We start from the raw sequence: 22,389 nt of genomic DNA on the forward strand, positions 1-22,389 counted from the left end.
TCAGGCTCAACAGGAAGTTGTACAACTGTGTCCAGGACGAGAGATCCGCTGGCCTACGGAACGGATGCTCTGACAATTCCTTGGGATCAGTTTTCACTGATCTATGCATTCCCCCCCCCCGCGATCGCTCTCTTACAGAGATTACTGTACATGATCAAGGAGGGTATACCAGTACTCCTAGTGGCCCCTAATTGGCCCAGGAGGTCTTGGTACACCGAGATCATAAAGATGGCGGTAGGAAGACCTTGGGTGCTTCCACTACGTCACGACTTGCTGTCACAAGGTCCAGTGTTCCACCCTTCCTTACAGAAGATAAATTTGACGGTCTGGATACTGAAACCTACATTTTAAAGAAACAAGAGCTCTCGGGTCCAGTTATTTCTACACTCAATGCTAGAACGCCAGCTTCCAGGCTAATCATTTACAGAGTCTGGAAGGCGCATGTTTCCTGGTGTGAATCCAGAGGGTGGAATCCTCAAAAATATGCTACAAGTAGGATTCTCAACTTTTGCCAATTAGGAGTGGATATGAAATTGGCAGCTCTTGTGTAAAAAACACTAATTTGTCACAAAGAAAATTGTACTACGCCCCCATCCTACCTTTCTTCCAAAGGTGGCATCAGCGTTTCACTTAAATCAAGACATTGTTTTGCCTTTTTCCTGATCCGCGGACAGCGGGGGAAAAGTTATTGCACTCTAGATGTAGTGAGAGCAGTAAAAGGTTATCTGCAGGCAACGGCTCAGATATGTAAAACAGATGTTTTGTTTATTGTGCCAGATGGTCCCAGGAAGGGCCAAGCGGCATCTATATCCACCATTGCTTGGTGGATTTGACAAGTAATTGTTTAAGTTTATAGTTTTAGGAACACGGTTCCTCCTTTTCCTGTTATGGCACTCTCGACCAGGGCAAAAAGTGCTTCATGGGCAGTGCATCACCAGGCTTCGAAGGCTCAGATCTGTAAAGCTGTAAATTTACCAAAATTCTATCAAATATATGCAAGAGGACATGAGGATTCTGCCTTCGGGTGTAGTGTGCTGCAGGCAGCGGTCTAGGGCTTCTTGTCCGTTGGCGGCCCAATTGATCCGCGTCTACTACCCTTCATATTGAGCATTGCTCTGGGACGTCCCACTATGTAATGATTAAGGCTCTGTGTTCCGTGGTGTACGATAAAGAAAAATAGGAATTTTTGTACTCACCGTAAAATCCTTTTCTTTGTTGTCCATGGACGGACACAGCCTCCTCAAAAACACACACACACACACACACACACACACACCCCAATCGTGTAAAATTTCGAAAAAGTGTGGACGACCAAGTCGCCGCTTTACACACCTGTGAGACAGACGCTTGATGTCAGAAAGCCCAGGAGGCACCAATTGCCCTGGTCGAATGCCCCCTAAGGTATAAGCCTGTATGACTGTCTGATCCACCGAGAAATGGTGGCTGACGAGACCGCCAGGCCCTTTTGTGGACCAGATACCGACAGAAAAAGTGAGTCACACCTCCGAAACGGAGCCGTAGCTGACAGGAATGAAGTGTAACCTCCCTAGCATGCACTGGCCAAGGACAAGTATGGCGACTTGCCGGACAAAGCCGCCAGCTCAGAAACCCTTCTGACAGACGTAATGGCCACCAAGAAGGCCACCTTCTGAGAAAGCGTTGAGGAATCTCTCTGATGTCCTCGAAGGGAGTTTTCTGAAGGACCGAGAGCACCAGGTTCAAATCCCATGGGGGAAGAGGTGGTCTAAAAGGGGGAAGTATATGACGAACCCCCTGCACAAAAGTACCCACCAGAGAATGGGCCGCCAAAAGAACACAGCCAAAGCTGAAATCTGGCCCTTAATGGTGCTTAAGGCAAGCTTTTGATCCATGCCACGCTGTAAAAACAGCAGGATACTGGATACCAAATATGTCCGTGGACGCCAACCCATCTCTTAGCACATAGAGATGTAGGCCTTCCAAGTGCAATGGTAAATCTTCCTAGAGGAAGACTTCCTAGCCCGCAGCATAGTTGGAATGACAGAGTCGGAAAGACCTCGGTCCCTTAGAACCTGGCTTTCAATAGCCATGCCATTAAAGCCAGCGACTGTAAAAGCAGGATGGAGTATAGAACCTAGGGACAGAAGGTCCTCCCGCATTGGCAGCCGCCAAGGCGCATCTGCCACTAGGCGCACAAGATCGGCGTACCAAGGACGCCAGGGTGATTAGAATCATCGGGTTACCCTCTGCCTTCACCCTGCGGAGCAGTCGAGGCAGCAACTTCAGTGGAGGAAAGGCATAGATTAATCGATACTGACCCCACGTGGGCTACCAACACGTCCGCCCAGGGATCCCTGGACCTGGCCACGAACCTCAACACCTTGCGGTTGAGACGAGAGGCCAGGAGATCCACACCCAGCGTTCCCCATCTCCTGCAAAGGAGTTGAAACACCTGATGCAACGACCATACTCCCTGGTCCAGCACCTGGCGACTCAGGTAGTCTGCCTGCCAGTTCTCCACGCCTGGAATGTAGACGTCCGACAGAGCCGGCACGCTTCTTTCTGCCCACCTTAGGATGGGAGCGACCTCGGACGCTGCAGCCGAGCTCCGGGTTCCCCCCTGATGGTTGATATAAGCCACCGCCGTGGCGTTGTCCGACTGAATCCTGATCGGGCGGCTTTGCTGAATCCTTGACCACGAGGAGAGGCATAACCTGATCACCTGAAGTTCCAAGACATTGATCAGTAGACGGGACTCTTCTAGAGTCCAACGACCCTGGTCCTACTGGACCCCCCAGATGCCCCCCCCCAGCCAGAGAGGCTGGCGTCAGTCGTAACCACCGTCCACTGAAAAGGGAGGAAGGACTTCCCTGCCCGAAGAGCCAGGGATCTCGGCCACCAATTCAGAGAAGCCCTGACCAGATGGCTGACCTGAATCTGACAATCCGGCGACGATGGGGATCTGTTCCACTTGGACAGGATCTCCCTCTGTAGTTCTTCGAGTGTGGAACTGGGTGTAAGGTACAGCCTCGAACGAGGCCACCATGAGGCTCAGAACTCGCATACAAAAAACGGAGAGACGGCCATTTGCGGGACGTCAAAACTCACAGCAGACTGGAGAGTCTGCAACTTTTCCAGGGGTAGAAAGACCCTCGCTTCCGAGAAGTCCAGAATCAACCCCAGGTATTCCAAATGCTGAGTCGGAACCAGGACCGACTTCTGAATGTTTAAGACCCACCCTAATTCTTGGAGGGTCTGGCTGGTTTTAGACACGTCCTCCCTTAATTCTGAGCCAGAAGCTGCTCTCAGAAGAAGATGGTCTAAGTAGCCCATGATGGCAATGCCTCGCTGTCTCAGCAAAGCTAGGATCGGCGCAAGCACCTTGGTGAAAACTCTTGGTGCCGACGCCAGGCCAAAAGGGAGGGCCAAACTAATTTTGATTCTCCCCGATCGCAAAACGTAGAAACCTCTGGTGACTTGCGCAGATTGGGACATGCAAGTATGCGTCCTTGATGTCCAAGGATGACAGAAAGTCCCCCAGGTGGAGCGCAGCTACCACTGAGCGAATCGATTCCATGCGGAACTTCCTTACTTTCACGTAGACATTCAGAGCCTTGGGGTCCAGGAACGGACGGACCCCGTCCTTCGGGACCACAAACCATCGAATAAAAACCCTGAAACCTCTTGTCCTGCGGAACGGGTAAAATTACTCCGCAACCTAGCAAGTCTTTAACTGCACCCAACAGGGCAGCCCGACGAGCCGGTAGGAGAGGGAGACTTGAGGGAAAGAATCTGTTTGGGGGATAGGAAAGAAACTATCTTGTACCCCGAAGAGACCCCCTCGCAGGCCCATTGGTTGGAGAGCAGAGAGGTCCACAGAGTCACGAACCTGCGAAGCCGTCTCCCCACCCATGAGTCGGCCGGGGGCAGGCCTTCATGCAGTTGCTGGCTTGGGTGCCGGTTTGTTCGGCATCCGCACCCAGGGACATTTCTGTCCCCCAGTTGAGGCCTTGTCAGTCTGGGAGGGTTTACCCACGGGCCCTAACGAAAATACCGCTTCTGTGTGTGAAAAAAAATAAAATAAAAAAAAAGGACCCGGCTTAGGGCGGGGTTCCTTCCCCTTGGAGGACTGAGGGAGGAGAGTGCTCTTCCCTCCCGTGACATCCTTGATAATGTCATCCAGTGAAGACCCAAAAAGCCTCCCACCCTTGAAGGGTAAATCCGCCAGACCAGCATTTCAGCCAAAGTAGGTGGCGTAAAACCACCGCCAAAACGGAAGCCCTGGATAACAAGGGTGCTGCATCTAGTGAGGCACTACAAACAGACAAGGCCCTGGACCAGCTGGTCAGCCAGTCTAATAACTTCGGATGGGAGCTGGTGCTCCTCCGCGGCCACTCTAAGTGTCTGAGACACCAGGGTAGTAGCCACAATAGGCCGCAAGGCAGACCCCAGCATGGTAAACACGGAACGGGTCAGTGCTTCGGATCTTCTATCAGTCTGATCCTTAAAAGCAGGGGTTCCCTCTATAGGGAGAGTGGTCACCTTGTTTAACCGGGCAACTGGAGGGTCCACCACCGGAGGAGAAGTCCACTTTTTTTAAAATGTTCTCCTCAAAAGGGTACCGAACCGCCAGGCGGTGAGGGACTACAAAAGCCTTCTGCGGATTTTCCCATTCTGCATCAATGATTTTTTTAAAGGACACATAAGGAAAAACCTTAATAGAGCGGTCTGATTTGTGTGACCCAAAGGAGACCGAGCCCTCAGCGGATACCTCAGCTGCACTATCCAGCTTAAGGGAGTCCCGTACAGCATTGATAAGTTCCCCGACAAGTGCCTTATCCCCCGACCCAGCTAAAGAGTCTTCCTCACAAGGAAGGTCCTGGTCCATGTCTTCAAACAAAACAGAACCAGGCACCTGAGCCGCAACTGGATCCTGGTCTGAATCTGAACATTCCCCAGGGCATAGCGGAGGGAGGGGGCGCTTTTTACCCCCCTTACCGCACGCCGCTTCCACCCTGGCAACAAATGTCTCCAGGACTGCCGAAAAAGTCTATTGTGAGTGCAGGAGCAGAAGTACCAGCTGCCGCCTCTGCCGTGCTGGGGGAAGGAGGACCAGACACTGACTCCATATGTGAGGAAAAAACTCACAGGGACCAGTTCAAAATGAACAGAAAAAATAATTTGCTGACCAACCACACTGGAGGAGACCGCTCAGCGCCGCTGCCCCGCACACCGCTGAGTGTGTGAGGAGAAGCCGCGAGGTAAAGCATGTGGTAGCCGTGGAGTGCTGTGTGAGGAGAACTGCGCTGTGCGCTGTAGGAGTCAACACTAGAGGCCGAGGACTCAGGCAAGATGGCCGCCGAGCGCCCATATGGAGCCTGGCGCGGCTACAGCAAAATGGCCGCCAATGTGATTTTCAATGCAAACTGAAAATCCACAAAAAAAATTGCGCGACCGCTGTCGGAACGGCGGCAAAAATCATCATTTAAAAAAGGTGAAAGCCTGCTCAGCCCCAAAACACACAAAAAAGGGCCAGGCGCACAGTCCCCTCAACCAGGTGCCCCCCCTCCCCCCGACAGCATGTGGAGCAGCAGAGGGAAAAAAGGGAGCAGGGAAGGGAGGATACCCAAACCCCAGGAATGCTCAGCCGTACCACCCCACCCAAGAAGGAGGGACTGTACTTACCAGTCCTCGCGACGACTCACTGACGCATTTCAGACATGCATTCAACCGCAATGGAGGCAGCCGTCGGCCCGGTCCACTGTGAGTGAGACAACACCACAGCTCAATCATGTGCGGACCTCGGATCAAAGCTCACCGGCCACCCCAGAAGTCATGGGGCATTACATGGCAGACCCAGCCTTTTTGCAAAGGTGTGCTATAATATCCAGCCTGTCTCAGCCGATAGAAGTCAAAAGACAAAAATAAAAAATAAATTTTTTTCCTCAGGGCGCTGGGCCCAAAGGGAGCCATACGCCCTTCTCCTTTGCTAGGCAGAACGAAACTGAGGCTGCATGCTGCAGGGAGGGGGTTATGTTCAGAGGGACCACCCCCTAGGCGGGGCTGTTCAGCTCTGTTTAAAATTACATGTATATGTATATTTAACATGTTTCGGCCTAGTCCTCTCCTGTAAACAGGGAACATAACCAACTTGTCAATAATTGAGGAGGCTGTGTCAGTCCATGGACGACAAGAGAAATCTTGACAAGAGGGTTATGGTCCCTGTTTACAAAAGAAGACTAGGCAGAACATGTTAGATAATTAAATACATGTTACATTAACAGAGTTGAACAGCCCCGCCCAGGGGGCGGTCCCTCCAGACATAACCCTCCTCACTGCAGCATGCAGCCTCAGTTCGTAACAAGCACTACAAACCTAAAAAAGGAGGGGTGGGAGCAGTGCCCGTCCATGGACTCGGCGAAAAGGATTTTACGGCGAGTACAAAAAAAAAAAAAAAATCTCATTTCTCTTATCGTCCATGGACAGACACAGCTCCTTAAATCTTGACAAGTGGGACGTCCCCAAGCAGTGTCAAAAAACGAGGGGTGGGAAATATACATCAGTAAAACCAATTTTAACTTCACGCCAAAACAAGCAGAGCTCCTCAATGGAGGAGGTTCAACTTTAAACAGCTGCCTGCAAAAACTATCGGCCGAAAGAAGCATCAGAAGATGCACGCACAGCAACCATCTAAATTCTGTCTGGCATGCTGTCAGAAAAAAAAAACAAGAAGCACCATTGCCCTGGTCGAAAGTGCCGTGAACGGCAGGGGGGGTCCGCCCCTTTAGAGCATAGGCCCGAATGACAGCCTGCCTGATCCACCGAAAAAAGGTGGTGGTCGACTAAACCACCAGGCCCTTTGGTGGACCAGACAGACACAAAAGAGTCAGGTCTCCTAAACGGAGCCGTAGCAGGCAGGTACACCCACAAAGCGAGTACCACGCCTAAAGTATGAAAGGCAACCTCCGTAGGAAGAAGGGAAGGTCGCACCACCACCTAATCCTATGGAGGGTCAAGCATGGCGGCTTGCAAGACAAGACCGCCAACTCAGAAACCCCTTTAACAGAGGTAAAGGCCACTAAAGTGGCCACCTTCTGAGATAGTGTCAAGAGAAATCTGAGGTTTCCAAAAGGAGGGTTCCAGAAGAACCGAGAGTACCAGAGTCAAAACTCATGGGGGGGAAGAGATGGGCCAAGAGGGAAAGTCTAGGACAAAGCCCCTGCATAAAAAAGGTACCCACCAGGGAATGGGCCGCACAAAGGCCACTGAAAGAACACAGCCAAGGCTGAAATCTGCCCCCAACCGGTGCTTTAAGCAATGTTTAGATCCACTCCAAGCTGTAAAAACAGCAGGACCCTGGACACCGAGTACGTCCGTGGACGTCACTCCATCTTTGCGCCAGTAGATCCTCCGGAAGAAGATTACCGTGCCCTCACCATGGTTGAGATGACCAAGTTGGACAGACCCCGGTCTCTTAAAGTCTGGCTTCCAATAGCCATGTTGAGCAAGTTAGTGACTGTACAACAGGAGGAAGTATGGGACCTTGAGACAGAAGGACCTCCCGCCCTGGCAACCGACAGGGTAACTCCGCTACCAGAAGCCCGATATTGGCGTACCAAGGACGCCAAGGCCAATCTGGAGCGATTAGAATCATCAGGATTCCCCAGCCTCCACTTTGTGGAGCAGCCGGGGAAGCCACTACAATGGAGGAAAGGCGTAAAGTCGCCGATACAGACCCCACCGGGCCACCAACATGACTGACGCGGCTGCACAGGATCACTAGACCTGGCCACAAAATTTGACACCCTTGAGGCCGAGACGAGCGGCTAGGAGATCCATGCCCTGTGAGACTCACCTCCTGCAAAGGAGTTGACTCCAAATACCAAGACCAGTCGTCCTGGTCCAGCATCAGGCGACTCCAGTAGCCCACCTGCCGGTATACCTGATGGTAGACCGAAACCATGTCGTGGCGTTGTCAGGCTGAATCCAGATCAGACGACCTTGAAACCTCCTCGAACACTAGGAGAGGCATAGCCCGATTGCCCAAAGTACTAGGACAAATAACGGTAGACAGGGTCTACAGCACCTGGTATTGCCAGGTGGACTCCCACCCAGGCCCGACCCTGGGTTAGTTACCGAGATCAGACAAGAACGGGCGCATACAGGGAGGCGTGGCCGTAGGTCCACTCAAGTCCAGCGACTCTGGGCCGACTGGACCCCCCAGGCACCCCCACAACCCAAGAGGTTGGCGTTCGTTGTATTAACTGTCCACAAAAAGGAAACTACTTCCCGGACCGAGGAGTCAGGGATCTCAGCCACCAACTCAGACTGACTAGGTGGCGCACCTGAATCTGATGATTCAGAGACAAGAGATTTGTACCACTCGGACAGTATTACCCTCTGGAAAAACGAGCATGGAACTGGGCATACGGTACCGCCATGAAGGAGGCTACCCACAGACCTAGGATCTGCATGCAAACGGAGAAAAGACCGATTGCGCGATTCCTGCGCCAAATCGCTCCATCAGGGCCAGAGCCAGGGGAAGGGAATTATTAGAGTAGTCCAATTATAGAAGGGTGTCGTCCGCATGTGTGCTCATCTTCTCCTCTACCCCCCCCCCCCTGTAGTCCCGTTATACCTGGGTGTGAGCGTATGGCGATCGCAAGGTGGTCTCGGATTCCCAGATCCAGCCCTGTACTATACGGCGGCTCACATTACCAGGGTCGTGGATTGGTATCGGTGATTTGAAGCTCTGGATGTCGCTGGAAAGAGGCAGCCAGGGCACCCCTTGTGGGACTTCCATGGGCAGGGAATACTCCTGCCACGCACCTTACTACCCACCCACTGATTGGGCCTACTCTCATGGAACTGAAAATGTTTTTTCGCTTAGCCTCATTGGAAAAAAAAATTCCATCCCCACTAACACCAATTATTGGTCATCCGGATTTTGTACCAGGCCTTACGGATCCGTTTTGGATCTCACAAGCCCCACAGGGTCTCATGAGGGCTTCCTCATTCCTGCATCCCACCGGTTGGCTCACTACGGAGAACTCAGGCCAGGCCCCACTTTCAATAGACCGCTGGAGGGTCAACCAACCATCTCACTTTCTCAGTTCACTGCCCAAGTCAGCACATTTCCTCAAAGCTTCACCCTTTTGAGGAATTCTGTACGGGTGAGGGTCCGATCCGGAGGTCCTCATCTACCCCCTACAAATCCTTGTTAGATCTCCACTCCATTGAAGACCCCCCCATTCTTAGCTAAATGGGAAAGACTTGTATGTCAACTTCACAGAACCAAAAAGACTGCATACTCTTTCGCACAGAAATCTTCTCTATGTAGCAAATATCAAGAGACCACATAAAATTGTGACACGCTGGTACAGGACTCCTTTTGTACTGGCTCAGATATTTCCTCTACAACCTGACCGATGCTGGCATTGCGGCCCACACCCAGGCATGCAATTGCATATTTTTTGGGACTGCCCTGTGCTCCAAACTTTTTGGCAAACGGTACTTGAGTTCATACAGAAACTCACGGATGTCCCCCTTCAGGATAACCCGGCTGCGGTTCTCCTAAACCTTACCCCCCTATTAAGGAAAAGTTAACATAAATCCCTCAAACATCTCCTTAATGCTGCCCGGGCCAGCATCCCACCTCTTTGGAAGCAACAGTCTGTGCCCACGGTGGCCCAATGGTTCGCAAGGGTGAGGGAGCAAATGGAAGATCTGACCTCTGCGCTGCGGGACAAGTCAGAGGAACATAAGTCCAGATGGATTTACTGGAACCTCTTTCGCTTCTCTGGCGAATTCACCCAATACATGGCTGGATCCACTGTATAGGATCCCTCCCTCCTTTTGTTTTCAAGCTTAGACCAAATCGCTATACAAAAACAGGTTGCACAAGCAAGTGCAGATGCAGCAGCAGATAGATGATCAGTGGGGAGGGTGCGGATGCATGCTTGTGGCCCCTGCGTTTACGTCAAGTGACAGGACTGAAATGCTTTCCATAAAATTCAGACATGGGTCAGAAAAAGCCTACATGAATAGAACGATGGTGGGAGCCACCCACCCAGGTTGCAGCGCAAGCAGGAGATTTGTCAAAGCCAACATACACACACTATGTTATATATATACATATACACACACACACACACACACACACACACACACACAGTGGGGCAAAAAAGTATTTAGTCAGCCACCAATTGTGCATGTTCTCTCACTTAAAAGATGAGAGGCCTGTAATTATCATAGGTATACCTCAACTATGAGAGACAAAACATGGAAACAAATCCAGACAGACAATCACATTGTCTGATTTGAAAAGAATTTATTTGCAAATTATGGTGGAAAATAAGTATTTGGTCACCTACAAACAAGCAAGATTTCTGGCTCTCACAGACATGTATCTTCTTCTTTAAGAGGCTCCTCTGTCCTCCACTCATTACCTGTATTAATGGCACCCATTTGAACTTATCAGTATAAAAAGTCACCTGTCCACAATCTCAAAACAGTCACACTCCAAACTCCACTATGGTGAAGACCAAAGAGCGGTCGAAGGACACCAGAAACAAAATTGTAGACCTGCACCAGTCTGGGAAGACTGAATCTGCAATAGGCAAGCAGCTTGGTGTGAAGAAATTAACGGTGGGAGCAATAATTAGAACATGGAAGACATACAAGACCACTGATGATCTCCCTCGATCTGGGGCTCCACGCAAGATCTCACCCTGTGGGGTCAAAATGATCACAAGAACGGTGAGCAAAAATCCCAGAACCACACGGGGGGACCTAGTAAATGACCTGCAGAGAGCTGGGACCAACGTAACAAAGGCTACCATCAGTAACACTACACCGCCAGGGACTCCGATTCAGCAGTGCCAGACTTGTCCCCCTGCTTAAGCCAGTACATGTCTGGGCCCATCTGAGGTTTGCTAGAGAGCATTTTTAGATGATCCAGAAGAGGATTGGGAGAATGTCATATGGTCAGATGAAACCAAAGTAGAACAGTTTGGTAGAAACACAACTTGTCATGTTTGGGGGAAAGAGAATGCCGAGTTGCAACCAAAGAACACCATACCTACTGTGAAGCATGGTTGTGGCAACATCATGCTTTGGGGCCGTTTCTCTGCAAAGGGAACATGACAACTGATCCGTGTACAGGAAAGAATGAATGGGGTCAAAATCGTGAGATTGAGTGCAAACCTCCTCCCATCAGCAAGGGCACTGAAGATGAAACGTGGCTGGGTCTTTAAGCATGACAATGACCCCAAAACACAATGCCCGGGCAACGAAGGAGTGGCTTTGTAAGAAGCATTTCAAGGTCCTGGAGTGGCCTAGCCAGTCTCCAGATCTCAACCCATAGAAAACCTTTGGAGGGAGTTGAAAGTCTGTGTTGCCCAGCAACAGCCCGAAAACATCACTGCTCTAGGAGGAGATCTGCATGGAGGAATGGGCCAACATACCAGCAAAAGTGTGTAACAACTTTGTGAAGACTTACAGAAAAAGTTTGACCTCTGTCATGGCCAACAAAGAATAGATAACAAAGTATGAGATGAACTTTTGATATTGAGCAGATACTTATTTTTCCACCATAATTTGCAAATAAATTCTTTCCAAATCAGACTTGTCTGGATATATAGAGATATTCTATATCTAGATATCTAGAGATATAGAATATCTAGAGATATAGAATATCTAGAGATATAGAATATCTAGAGATATAGAATATCTAGAGATATAGAATATCTAGAGATATAGAATATCTAGAGATATAGAATATCTAGAGATATAGAATATCTAGAGATATAGAATATCTAGAGATATAGAATATCTAGAGATATAGAATATCTAGAGATATCTCTCTCTAAATCTCTCTATCTAGATATATATAGAAATCAAGGGGCTGTTTAATCAAACCCAGGATTCCATAAGATTGGTGCCTCACAGCCCTGGACCTGTAAAGCATTCTGCCACCAACTTAGGTGTAACACCAAGGGTGTCTTGGAAGGCACTTTCAGCAGAGTCCAGTGCTTTGAAGCCACATTACAGATGAGCCCTGCTTTTTACACTCAGCTGGGTATGGAAACATTCTTCAAGCATTTGCCAAGGATCAACCTATTGAGAAAGGAAACATGTTGCTCAAATAAAACACTAGTAAATGAAGCATGATGGGGGGGGGGGGGGGGGGGGTTGCATACTTGTACAATGGCAAAACAAACCTGTAATGACAGTCAATTTCCTGGAGACAGTAGCATAACAAGGTACCTGAATTACCTCCCGTTTCCCTTAAGGTAGTATTTCTAAAGTTTTCTCCATTCATGGCACCCTTTCACACCAGAGCGTTAACATCAAAGTTCCTAGTCCCCTGCCTTTCATATCAGAGCCATCATCTTCCCTATCCTTTTCACATCAGAGTGTTCAGTCCACCCTCCTTTCACAATAGAGACTTAGAGCCTGCACCCCGTTTCACAAGAGCGTCCAACCTCCACCAAACAGCTGTGGCAGCATGGCAGCTTGCAGAAGGTGGAACAGGATAAACATCCCTTTCTAAATACTAGGGCTTACCTGAACACCACTTGTCCTGGATTAGTGTAATGTGTTCCCACAGTGCCGACAGTCGGCCGAATTACACCATGAAAATGTCAGATCCTGTGCAAACATACCAAAGGCAAGATGCAACACCAGGTGCCTTAATGACCTTTTAAAGCGGAGTTCCGGCCACAAATTTTAAAATAAAAACTTTTTAAATATAAATACCCCTGTAATACACAAGCTTAATGTATTCTACTACAGTTAGTCTGTAAACTAAGGTCCGTTTTGTTAGGTTGTTACAGCATTTAGACACTTTATAAAACAGAAATTGACTGGGGCCATCTTAAGTGTGGGCATCATGAAGCCAGACTGTATGACTTCCTGGATTTCAGCCTTCCAGATCTCGCACACGCTCAGTGCTGCACAAGTCTTTTAGACTCTTCTGATGGAATGCTGCCACATTTTGACTTTATTGATAGGACATTATTGCTTTTAGACTCTACTGATGAGACGCGGTCACATTTTGAATCCTTTTGAAGGAAAGCTGTCACATTTAAATGACATTATCAAGTCAAATGTAACAACACTTTAAAAGTATTTATGTGAATACTAAGCAGCCACAATCATATCGTGAAGACTTTATGAATCAATGTGCAGTGGAGGTGCAAGGTTTTTTTATTTTCCTGTGATGGCACAAACTTTACCAAGCATCTTCTCCCTACCATCAGCCTTGGGGGCGATGTGCAGCTTCCCTGTAGCAGCAGCAGACACCGGGGGTGCTTCACACAAGACTGATGGTGTGTTGGGAGTGAATGACAGCGGTGCCTTGTGTAAGAATGTGAATGAATGAAGTGTTGCTGTGCAGGTCTCTGTGTATAAGGGCATGGATGATGGAGCTGGTGCTGTGCAGGTCTCTGTGTATAAGGGCATGGATGATGGAGCTAGTGCTGTGCAGGTCTCTGTGTATAAGGGCATGGATGATGGAGCTAGTGCTGTGCAGGTCTGTGTATAAGGGCATGGATGATGGAGCTAGTGCTGTGCAGGTCTCTGTGTATAAGGGCATGGATGACGGAGCTGGTGCTGTGCAGGTCTCTGTGTATAAGGGCATGGATGACGGAGCTGGTGCTGTGCAGGTCTCTGTGTATAATGGCATGGATGACGGAGCTGGTGCTGTGCAGGTCTCTGTGTATAAGGGCATGGATGACGGAACTGGTGCTGTGCAGGTCTCTGTGTATAAGGGCATGGATGACGGAGCTGGTGCTGTGCAGGTCTCTGTGTATAATGGCATGGATGATGGAGCTGGTGCTGTGCAGGTCTCTGTGTATAATGGCATGGATGATGGAGCTGGTGCTGTGCAGGTCTCTGTGTATAAGGGCATGGATGACGGAGCTGGTGCTGTGCAGGTCTCTGTGTATAATGGCATGGATGACAGAGCTGGTGCTGTGCAGGTCTCTGTGTATAAGGGCATGGATGATGGAGCTGGTGCTGTGCAGGTCTCTGTGTATAAGGGCATGGATGATGGAGCTGGTGCTGTGCAGGTCTCTGTGTATAAGGGCATGGATGACGGAGCTGGTGCTGTGCAGGTCTCTGTGTATAATGGCATGGATGACGGAGCTGGTGCTGTGCAGGTCTCTGTGTATAAGGGCATGGGTGACGGAGCTGGTGCTGTGCAGGTCTCTGTGTATAAGGGCATGGATGACGGAGCTGGTGCTGTGCAGGTCTCTGTGTATAAGGGCATGGATGACGGAACTGGTGCTGTGCAGGTCTCTGTGTATAAGGGCATGGATGACGGAGCTGGTGCTGTGCAGGTCTCTGTGTATAAGGGCATGGATGACGGAGCTGGTGCTGTGCAGGTCTCTGTGTATAAGGGCATGGATGGATGACGGAGCTGGTGCAGGTCTCTGGATAAAGGGGGATGGATGGTGAAACTGATGCTGTGTCTGGATCTCTGAAGGCATCAGTCTCCCTGCGGTCAGACAAGGGTTAATTCCTCCTGTATCGTCCTGACTGATTCCAGCCAGGACGATAGGAAGCAGCTGTTTTTTTTTTTTTTGTGAGCGGGGGAGCGGGGGGGAGGGAATGTATCTGGTCACACAGACACTGGAGGAGATAGACACACACGATGCCATAGCTGAGCATCTGTGATAGAGGCAGCCTGAAAAACATCGAGCGAGTCTGCTCACACTGCACTGAAGAGGAGCCTACGATGGCATATAGCAGCAGCACTCCCCCCCCCCCCCCCCCCCTGCACCGCAGAGTCATAGCAGCCAGCTCTATATGCCATCGTAGGCTCCTCTTCAGTGCAGTGTGAGCAGACTCGCTCGATGTTTTTCAGGCTGCCTCAATCACAGATGCTCAGCTATGGCATCGTGTGTGTCTATCTCCTCCAGTGTCTGTGTGACCAGATACATTCCCTCCCCCCGCTCACAAAAAAAAAAAAAAACAGCTGCTTCCTATCGTCCTGGCTGGAATCAGTCAGGACGATACAGCTATGGCTTCAGTGCACTGCGGAGTGTGAGCAGACTCGCTCGAGGTGTTTTTCAGCTGCGGCCGAAGTCCCGCGATACTTCAGCCCAGCCTCCTGGGATCGAGGAAAAACATCTCCCAGGAGGCATACATAGCAGCGCTGCCGCCGCGGCGGGAGTAATAAACTCACGGCAAGAACACAGTGAGTTTTCAAATAAAAAAAAAAAAACATGCCAAATGTAATTAAGGGGGCAGTGTTAAATAGAATGATATAAACTTGAAAAAAAGGGTGGAGCTCCGCTTTAAGAAAGCTGCTTTTTAGCCAGGACCTTTCAAATTGCAAAAAATCACCAGATGGGGAATTTGTCATTGTGCTCAAGCCTTCCGGCAATCTCGATTAGAAATGACACCGACACTCAGGGGTTGGAAACTGCCCACACTCACCGTAAGGTCTTGTACTTTGCAGGTGACCTATCACTTTCTCCAAGCCTCGCACATCTCTACCTAACCGGTGTTAAAGATTTCCAAAGCCCTAAATATCTCACTTGACTCATATCTTGCTTTATATGCAATCTTTAAATGCATTTACATGGGACAACGAGAATTCATACCTGGGAGTTTCCTTCCGCGACCTATAATACACTATAGGGTAAATAACCACTTTATCTTCAGAGACCTATTACCCTACCTGAAAAGGTTGAAAAAGTGTAGAGGGCGCTAAACCACTCAGTGCTACTGAATAGTAAACCAGCGTGCTGGGTGAAAATTTAAATACAATAGACTTCTATTATAAAATGTAAATATAATAATATAATAATAAATTCCAAAAAGAGTCTGTGTCCAAAAAAAGGCCCCTCAGAATCTTATAAAAGTCCCAATAAGTGTTCAGTCAATGCATAACATGTAAAAGAAAAAACAAATCTTCTTTCTTGAATATTCTTTATGTGCAAAAAAGGAAAAGGAAAGCCGTCACCAACAAATCCAGTCTTCTTAATCACCCTCTAATTGGTGTTGAAGCAAACAAATGTGCTTACCAGAATTAGTGGACTATTATGGTTAAACAATAGTCTGCTAGACATATGCAGGATTGTGCCTGCATGCACATCGGACAGGAAATCAATAATAGCCTCAATGCCAGGGATTCCAGATAGGATATAAATGAAAAAAGAAAGGCAATGGAGATGCCAATAGTGTATTATCGCTTAAAATTTATTGTATATAAAAAACATAAGTAAAAAACAAGAGACAAATGGGATAGATGGCCTCTTACTTCTAAAAGTGCCTACCCGGCACTGGGGCTGCAGGCGTATCACCGCTACCTTGCGGTGCGGTAAGAGGCAGGGTCGTCTGGTCCGGTGCTAGCTCCCTAGCACGGCTCGGCGTCCCAGCTGACAGCTCGTACGGGCAGGGAGGCACGTCACGTGATCGGGTCCTTGGAGGCGGACCAGACGACCCTGCCTCTTACCGCACCGCAAGGTAGCGGTGATACGCCTGCAGCCCCAGTGCCGGGTAGGCACTTTTAGAAGTAAGAGGCCATCTAGGCCATTTGTCTCTTGTTTTTTACTTATGTTTTTTATATACAATAAATTTTAAGCGATAATACACTATTGGCATCTCCATTGCCTTTCTTTTTTCATTTATATCCTATCTGGAATCCCTGGCATTGAGGCTATTATTGATTTCCTGTCCGATGTGCATGCAGGCACAATCCTGCATATGTCTAGCAGACTATTGTTTAACCATAATAGTCCACTAATTCTGGTAAGCACATTTGTTTGCTTCAACACCAATTAGAGGGTGATTAAGAAGACTGGATTTGTTGGTGACGGCTTTCCTTTTCCTTTTTTGCACATAAAGAATATTCAAGAAAGAAGATTTGTTTTTTCTTTTACATGTTATGCATTGACTGAACACTTATTGGGACTTTTATAAGATTCTGAGGGGCCTTTTTTTGGACACAGACTCTTTTTGGAATTTATTATTATATTATTATTATATTTACATTTTATAATAGAAGTCTATTGTATTTAAATTTTCACCCAGCACGCTGGTTTACTATTCAGTAGCACCGAGTGGTTTAGCGCCCTCTACACATTTTTTCAATCATCACAATCAGTATTGTTTTTGAGGTGCAGCTTTTATTTTATTTTATAATTTTCAATTTAAACTATTATGTTTGGCGCTGGATGTTAATTTTACACTACCTGAAAAGGTGCAAACCCTCTCCATCTTCTAGTCAAGCAGAACCCACATAAACACTACCATTTATGGCCCTGCCGATCTAAATTTCAAGACAAATACTGCACAACCAGCAACAAAAACTTTTAAGTTTCATCTCGGGACCCCCAAGATCACATCATTTAAATGTCATCTTTGGGTTCACCTTGATATTGTGGAATCTTTTCCAGTTCCCAACTACAACTTGATCTGGCTTTGATCCTCTCGCTGCCCCAAGACCTCAGACCCAATGTTGATTCTCTGAGACAATGCGACAAGGTCAATTAAGGAAAATATGCACCCCCCCCCTTTATTGCCAAAGAGCTGGGGTTTATTCTTAAACTTTATATTTGGCAACATACGTGTACTTTATGGCAAACTCAACGTGAACATGTGATTTTCCTCTCTTGTATAACTTATGAAAAAAAAAAAAATCATACATACAACTTGTTAAATGACATGTAACCATGCATATGAAATCAGACATCAATGCAGCCATTTCTGCTTAGTTACTTTTCTAAACCTTACCGGGCAAATAAGAGACACTCTAACTCCCGTAGTGGCAATTTCACTGTCAGGATCCAAACACAGCTTTTCTCTCACTGCATGAATTGAAAAGATTGTTACAATTAGTTACAACCGAATAGCCCAAAAATAGAACCAAATATCATACTTTAAAAACACTTGACAAAAAAAGCACTACATTTTGAAAACAAATAGATTTGTAGTCCATTAAGGGACCATTAAGACGCGGAAGTCTTAAACCTCAGTGTTAGTGTGCTGCTTACAGGAGTATTGAATAAGATTTAACAAAAACTGCAGGCCAGCAACGATAGATGCCACCTACCACCTGCACGCCCGAGTTGTTAAACTAGTATCCTAGGAGGATGGACGTTATTGTTCGTCCCTGTAGTTTTAAAGACAAACCTGTGATTTTGCTAGAATGTTTTTTCTTTTTCCTTTAATCAAGGCTACACCGCTGCTGGAGGTGTACATCTACGTTAAAACCCTCCAGCTTTGTCATCCTCAGCCAGGCTTCTAAACAGTACTGCATCCAGACCCTGCTGGACGGAATGCCGGGGGGGGGGAACCATAGAGACAATCCTAGGGCACTGGGTTCAACGTGGGGTACTTTTTCCCACCCCATTCTGGTTAAAGGGTCACTTTTGCTGAAATGACCGTTTACAGGGTATAGAGACATAAAAGTTAACGGATTCCTTTTAAAAATGATGACAAATAGATAAAAATGGGATATTGATCTGGTCAGTTAAAGTGGATGTAAACACTCATACCCAGTGACGTGAACAGCCTCAGATGCTTACACAGGGATGAAACCAATCTCCCTACATAAGGTATTACATACATATCTGCTGTATTCTGCCATATACAGTATATCACAAGGTTTTTTTTTGTAAATATTTTTTCGTGTGACATTGAAGAAATTACACTTTGCTTCAATGCAAAGTAGTGAGTGTACAGCTTTTATAACAGTGTAAACTTGCTGTCCCCTCAAAATGACACAACACAGCCATTAGGGCACTTTCACACTGGTTCGGGGGGGGGGGGGGGGGGGCGGTAATGCGCCACTATTTTGCGACACTTTTCAGCCGATAGCGGAACACTTAACCCTGGATAGTGGCCGAAGGGTTAAAGAGCCGCTGCCCACTGATTTCAAAATGCAGGGGCGCTTTAGGAGCACCTAAAGCTCCTAAAAATCTGAGGGCTTTCGCACCACTCTAGTGCGAAAGCCCTCAGGCTTCCACAATTGAGTAACAGGAGAGGCACTTTACAGGCACCATTTTTGGCACTAGCGCCTCAGCGTGAAAGTAGGCTTAATGAGTAAGCTGCTGGCAACAAAAGTGAGTACAGCACTAAGTGAAAAATGTCCAAATTGGGCCCAAAGTGTTATTTTGTGTGGTCCTTTTAGGCATGAGTTCACCAGAGCTTCATAGGTTGCCACTGGACTGGTTGTCCTCTTCCACTCCTCCATTATGACATAACGGAGCTGGTGGATGTTAGAGACCCTGCGCTCCTCCACCTTCCGTGAGGATGTCCCACAGATGCTCAATAGGGTTTAGGTCTGAAGACATGCTTGGCCAATCCATCACTTTAACGCTCCGCTTCTTAAGAAAGGCAGTGGTCGCCTTGAAGGTGTGTGTTTGGGGGCCTTATGTAAGAATACTGCCCTGCGGCCCAGTCTCTGAAGGGAGGGGACCATGCCGTTTTTCAGTATGTCACAGAACATGTTGGAATTCATGGTTCCCTTAATGAACTGTAGCTCCTCCGTGCCAGCAGCACTCATGCAGCCCCAGACCATGACACTCCCACCAACAGGCTTGACTGTAGGCAAGACACACTTGTCTTTTTACTCACCTGGTTGCCACCACACACAGACACCATCTGAACCAAATACGTTCATCTTGGTCTCATCAAACCACAGGACATGGTTCCAGTAATCCATGTCCTTAGTCTGCTTGTCTTCAGCATCATCTTTAGAAGAGACTTCCTTCTGGTCTTGGCCAACATGCTGCAGCTCAAGTTTCAGGTCTCGTCAATCTTCTTATAGCCTATGCCATATTTATGTAGAGCAACAATTATTTTTCAGATCCTCAGTTCTTTACCATGGAGGTGCCATGTTGAACTTCCAGTGACCAGTAAGAGCGAGAACACCAAATTTAACACACCTGCTCCCCATTCACACCTGAGACCTTGTAACACCAACAAGTCACATGACACTGGAGATGGAAAATGTCCAATTGGGCCCAATTTGGACATTTTACACTTAGGGGTGTACTCCCTTGTTGGCAGCAGTTTAGATATTCATGGCTGTGCGAGTTATTTTGAGGGGACAGCATATTTACACTGTTATACAAGCTGTACATTCACTACTTTACATTGAAGAAATTACACATTGCTACAGTGTTGTCACATGAAAAGATATAATTCAATATTAACAAAAATGTGAGGGGTGTACTCATTTTTGTGAGATACTGTATATCCTTTAGAAAGTGCTCTTTGTGTTAGGGAGTGGAATATTTGCTTACAGCCGATTGGGAGGAAAGGCACACACCCCCACTCCACACTGGCAAAGGAAGAACAATGTGCAGAGCTCTGCTCTAAGACAAGCTGTGTGCTAATCTATAGCAACCTCCCACGACACACTTCAGGTTGCTGTCCGAGAACTTGTCAGAGTTCAGCAGGATTGGCATCTGCTCCTTTGTGCAAAGAGGAACAGGATGAGCACTGCCAGAGCCCTACAAAATGACCACCAGTAGGCCACTGCTGTGAATGTCTGACCAATCAGAAACAAACTTCATGGAGGGTGGCCTGAGGACCCAATGTCCTCTAGTGGGCCCTGTTGCTCACTGCCAAGCACCATGGAGCTCGACTGGCCATTGAACGCCAGAATTAAAAGGTTCGCCACTGGTGCCCTGTGCCTTTCAGATGAGAGCAGGTTCAACCTAAGCACATGTGACATGAAAGGGTTTGGAGAAGCCGTGAAGATTATTATTATTTTTTTTTTTTATAACAAACTCCTGATGGATGTCAGGAAATATAGGGACTCTGTGGAGGAGTATAGTGGGGACTGTGGATGGTGAAAAGCTGTGAAAGCACATGGCAGTGTCTTGCCTGGAAGCCTGCTAGCTGGGAAAGTTACCTGCAATACATAAACACGTTGCATGCCAGAATTGTCAGTCCTATTATCCAAGCTGACGGATTGTTATTGGCCCATTAGTTTTGGTCTACACTATGCCGTCTATAGGACCTACGGTTGGAAAGTGTACCCTGGACATCTGTATATGCTTTGACACACCGCTGCTGGCGTGTGTGTCCATGCCTTAGGGCAGGCATGTCAAAAGTCCGGCCTGCGTTCTGGTTTAATGTGGCCCCCATGGTAATTTGGATATACATATCTTTTGTGGCCCCCAGGGCCACAAAAGATATATGTAGCGCTCACCCCCAAAGGAGCCGCTGGTTGATTTTGGGATCGGCCTTCTAAGTTACCCTGGCGGTGTCTAGGGGTGTATTTGTGAGAACAGCGGTAGTGAGCGAAGGTCCAGACAGCCAATAAAAGGTTTTCACTGCTTTATTGTCCAGGCCAAACACAGACAACATCAACATGTATTGGGAAGGTCAAGGTTGATGAAGGAAAAAAAAAAAAAAAAAGAGAACATTGCGGTATCAGGCCTGGATATTAAATGGAGCAGTCAATACTGCTCTGTATAGTACCAATTTTTGTAACTCGTCGCCACTCTACTTGGAGTGGGTGAAGTGCCCTCGGACAGACCCCTATAATAGGCCTGGCAGCCGAAGCGTCACTCTGAACTAGCTGGGAGGAACAGTTCTCTCTCACAGACCCGGCTGTGGGGCCTCTGCCACAGGCCAATTTCAATAAATGACTTAGGTGAATAATGAGAGAGAATCCTCCCAGTTGACTTTTCCTATATAGGCCCCCGGAAGACAGCAAGCATACCTGTCAGTGGTCCGGACGCCCGATCCCAGACTGGGATTCTCTCAACAGGTCATGAAACCCAGTGAAACACTGGGGTCCCTTTTCTCTTCAGGATGAGGTTCGATGCAGCTTTCAGCTTTGGCCAGGTGGGCCGTGCTGGCGGGGTCCATGGATGCGCGTACCCTGAAGGTGGATACCGCACCTGGAACAGGGACCCCGTCACAGATATACTCTCCCCCAGCATGCCCCGCGAGGGAAAACTCCAATTGGCTGCTGGGGAAAACTTGCTCTGCCAGAACCCTTCTGGCGCCAACTGCCGGCAAGGGGTGGTATTGCACCCCTTGATCACAGACTGACCGAGTGGACATTTCTGGGATGACAGAAGTCCCAAATTTAGACAAACCATGAATGGGAGCAAAGTAACTCTCCCATTCCCACTAACTTTAGCGTAGTGCCCATGCTGAAAGCAAGGGGGCGCTACATATATACTGTATTTATCAGCGCTGCCTCGGAGGGGACAGGGAGGGGGCGGGACGAGCGCCATCAAATTACATACAGGAGAATCTCCTGTTTACTTGGCGGCGTCTGCAAATGAAAGTCCTGTCTCCTGGGTCTCCTGACTGTTCTGTCTATCATAGGAGGCGGGACGGTGTATTAAATAGGCCGCCATGTAAACAGGAGATTCTCCTGTATGCAATCTGTCGGCGGTCGTCCCGCCACCCTGCCTTTCCCCTCTGAGG

The 22,389-nt window shown here is 48.1% G+C and overlaps 1 protein-coding gene across 1 annotated transcript in view; it reads right to left on the reverse strand.

Moving 5' to 3' along the window:
* The window catches only part of PIAS4 (protein inhibitor of activated STAT 4), a 175,179-nt gene that overhangs the window by 46,321 nt on the left and 106,469 nt on the right, over positions 1–22,389 (reverse strand). Inside the window, exon 8 of the mRNA XM_040322570.1 lies at positions 17,725–17,798. Within this exon, the coding sequence (XP_040178504.1) occupies positions 17,725–17,798 (74 nt within the window). The remainder of the gene's footprint in view (positions 1–17,724; positions 17,799–22,389) is intronic.

Source organism: Rana temporaria, chromosome 1 (assembly GCF_905171775.1).
Source record: "Rana temporaria chromosome 1, aRanTem1.1, whole genome shotgun sequence".
Classification (NCBI taxonomy): Eukaryota; Metazoa; Chordata; class Amphibia; order Anura; family Ranidae; genus Rana; species Rana temporaria.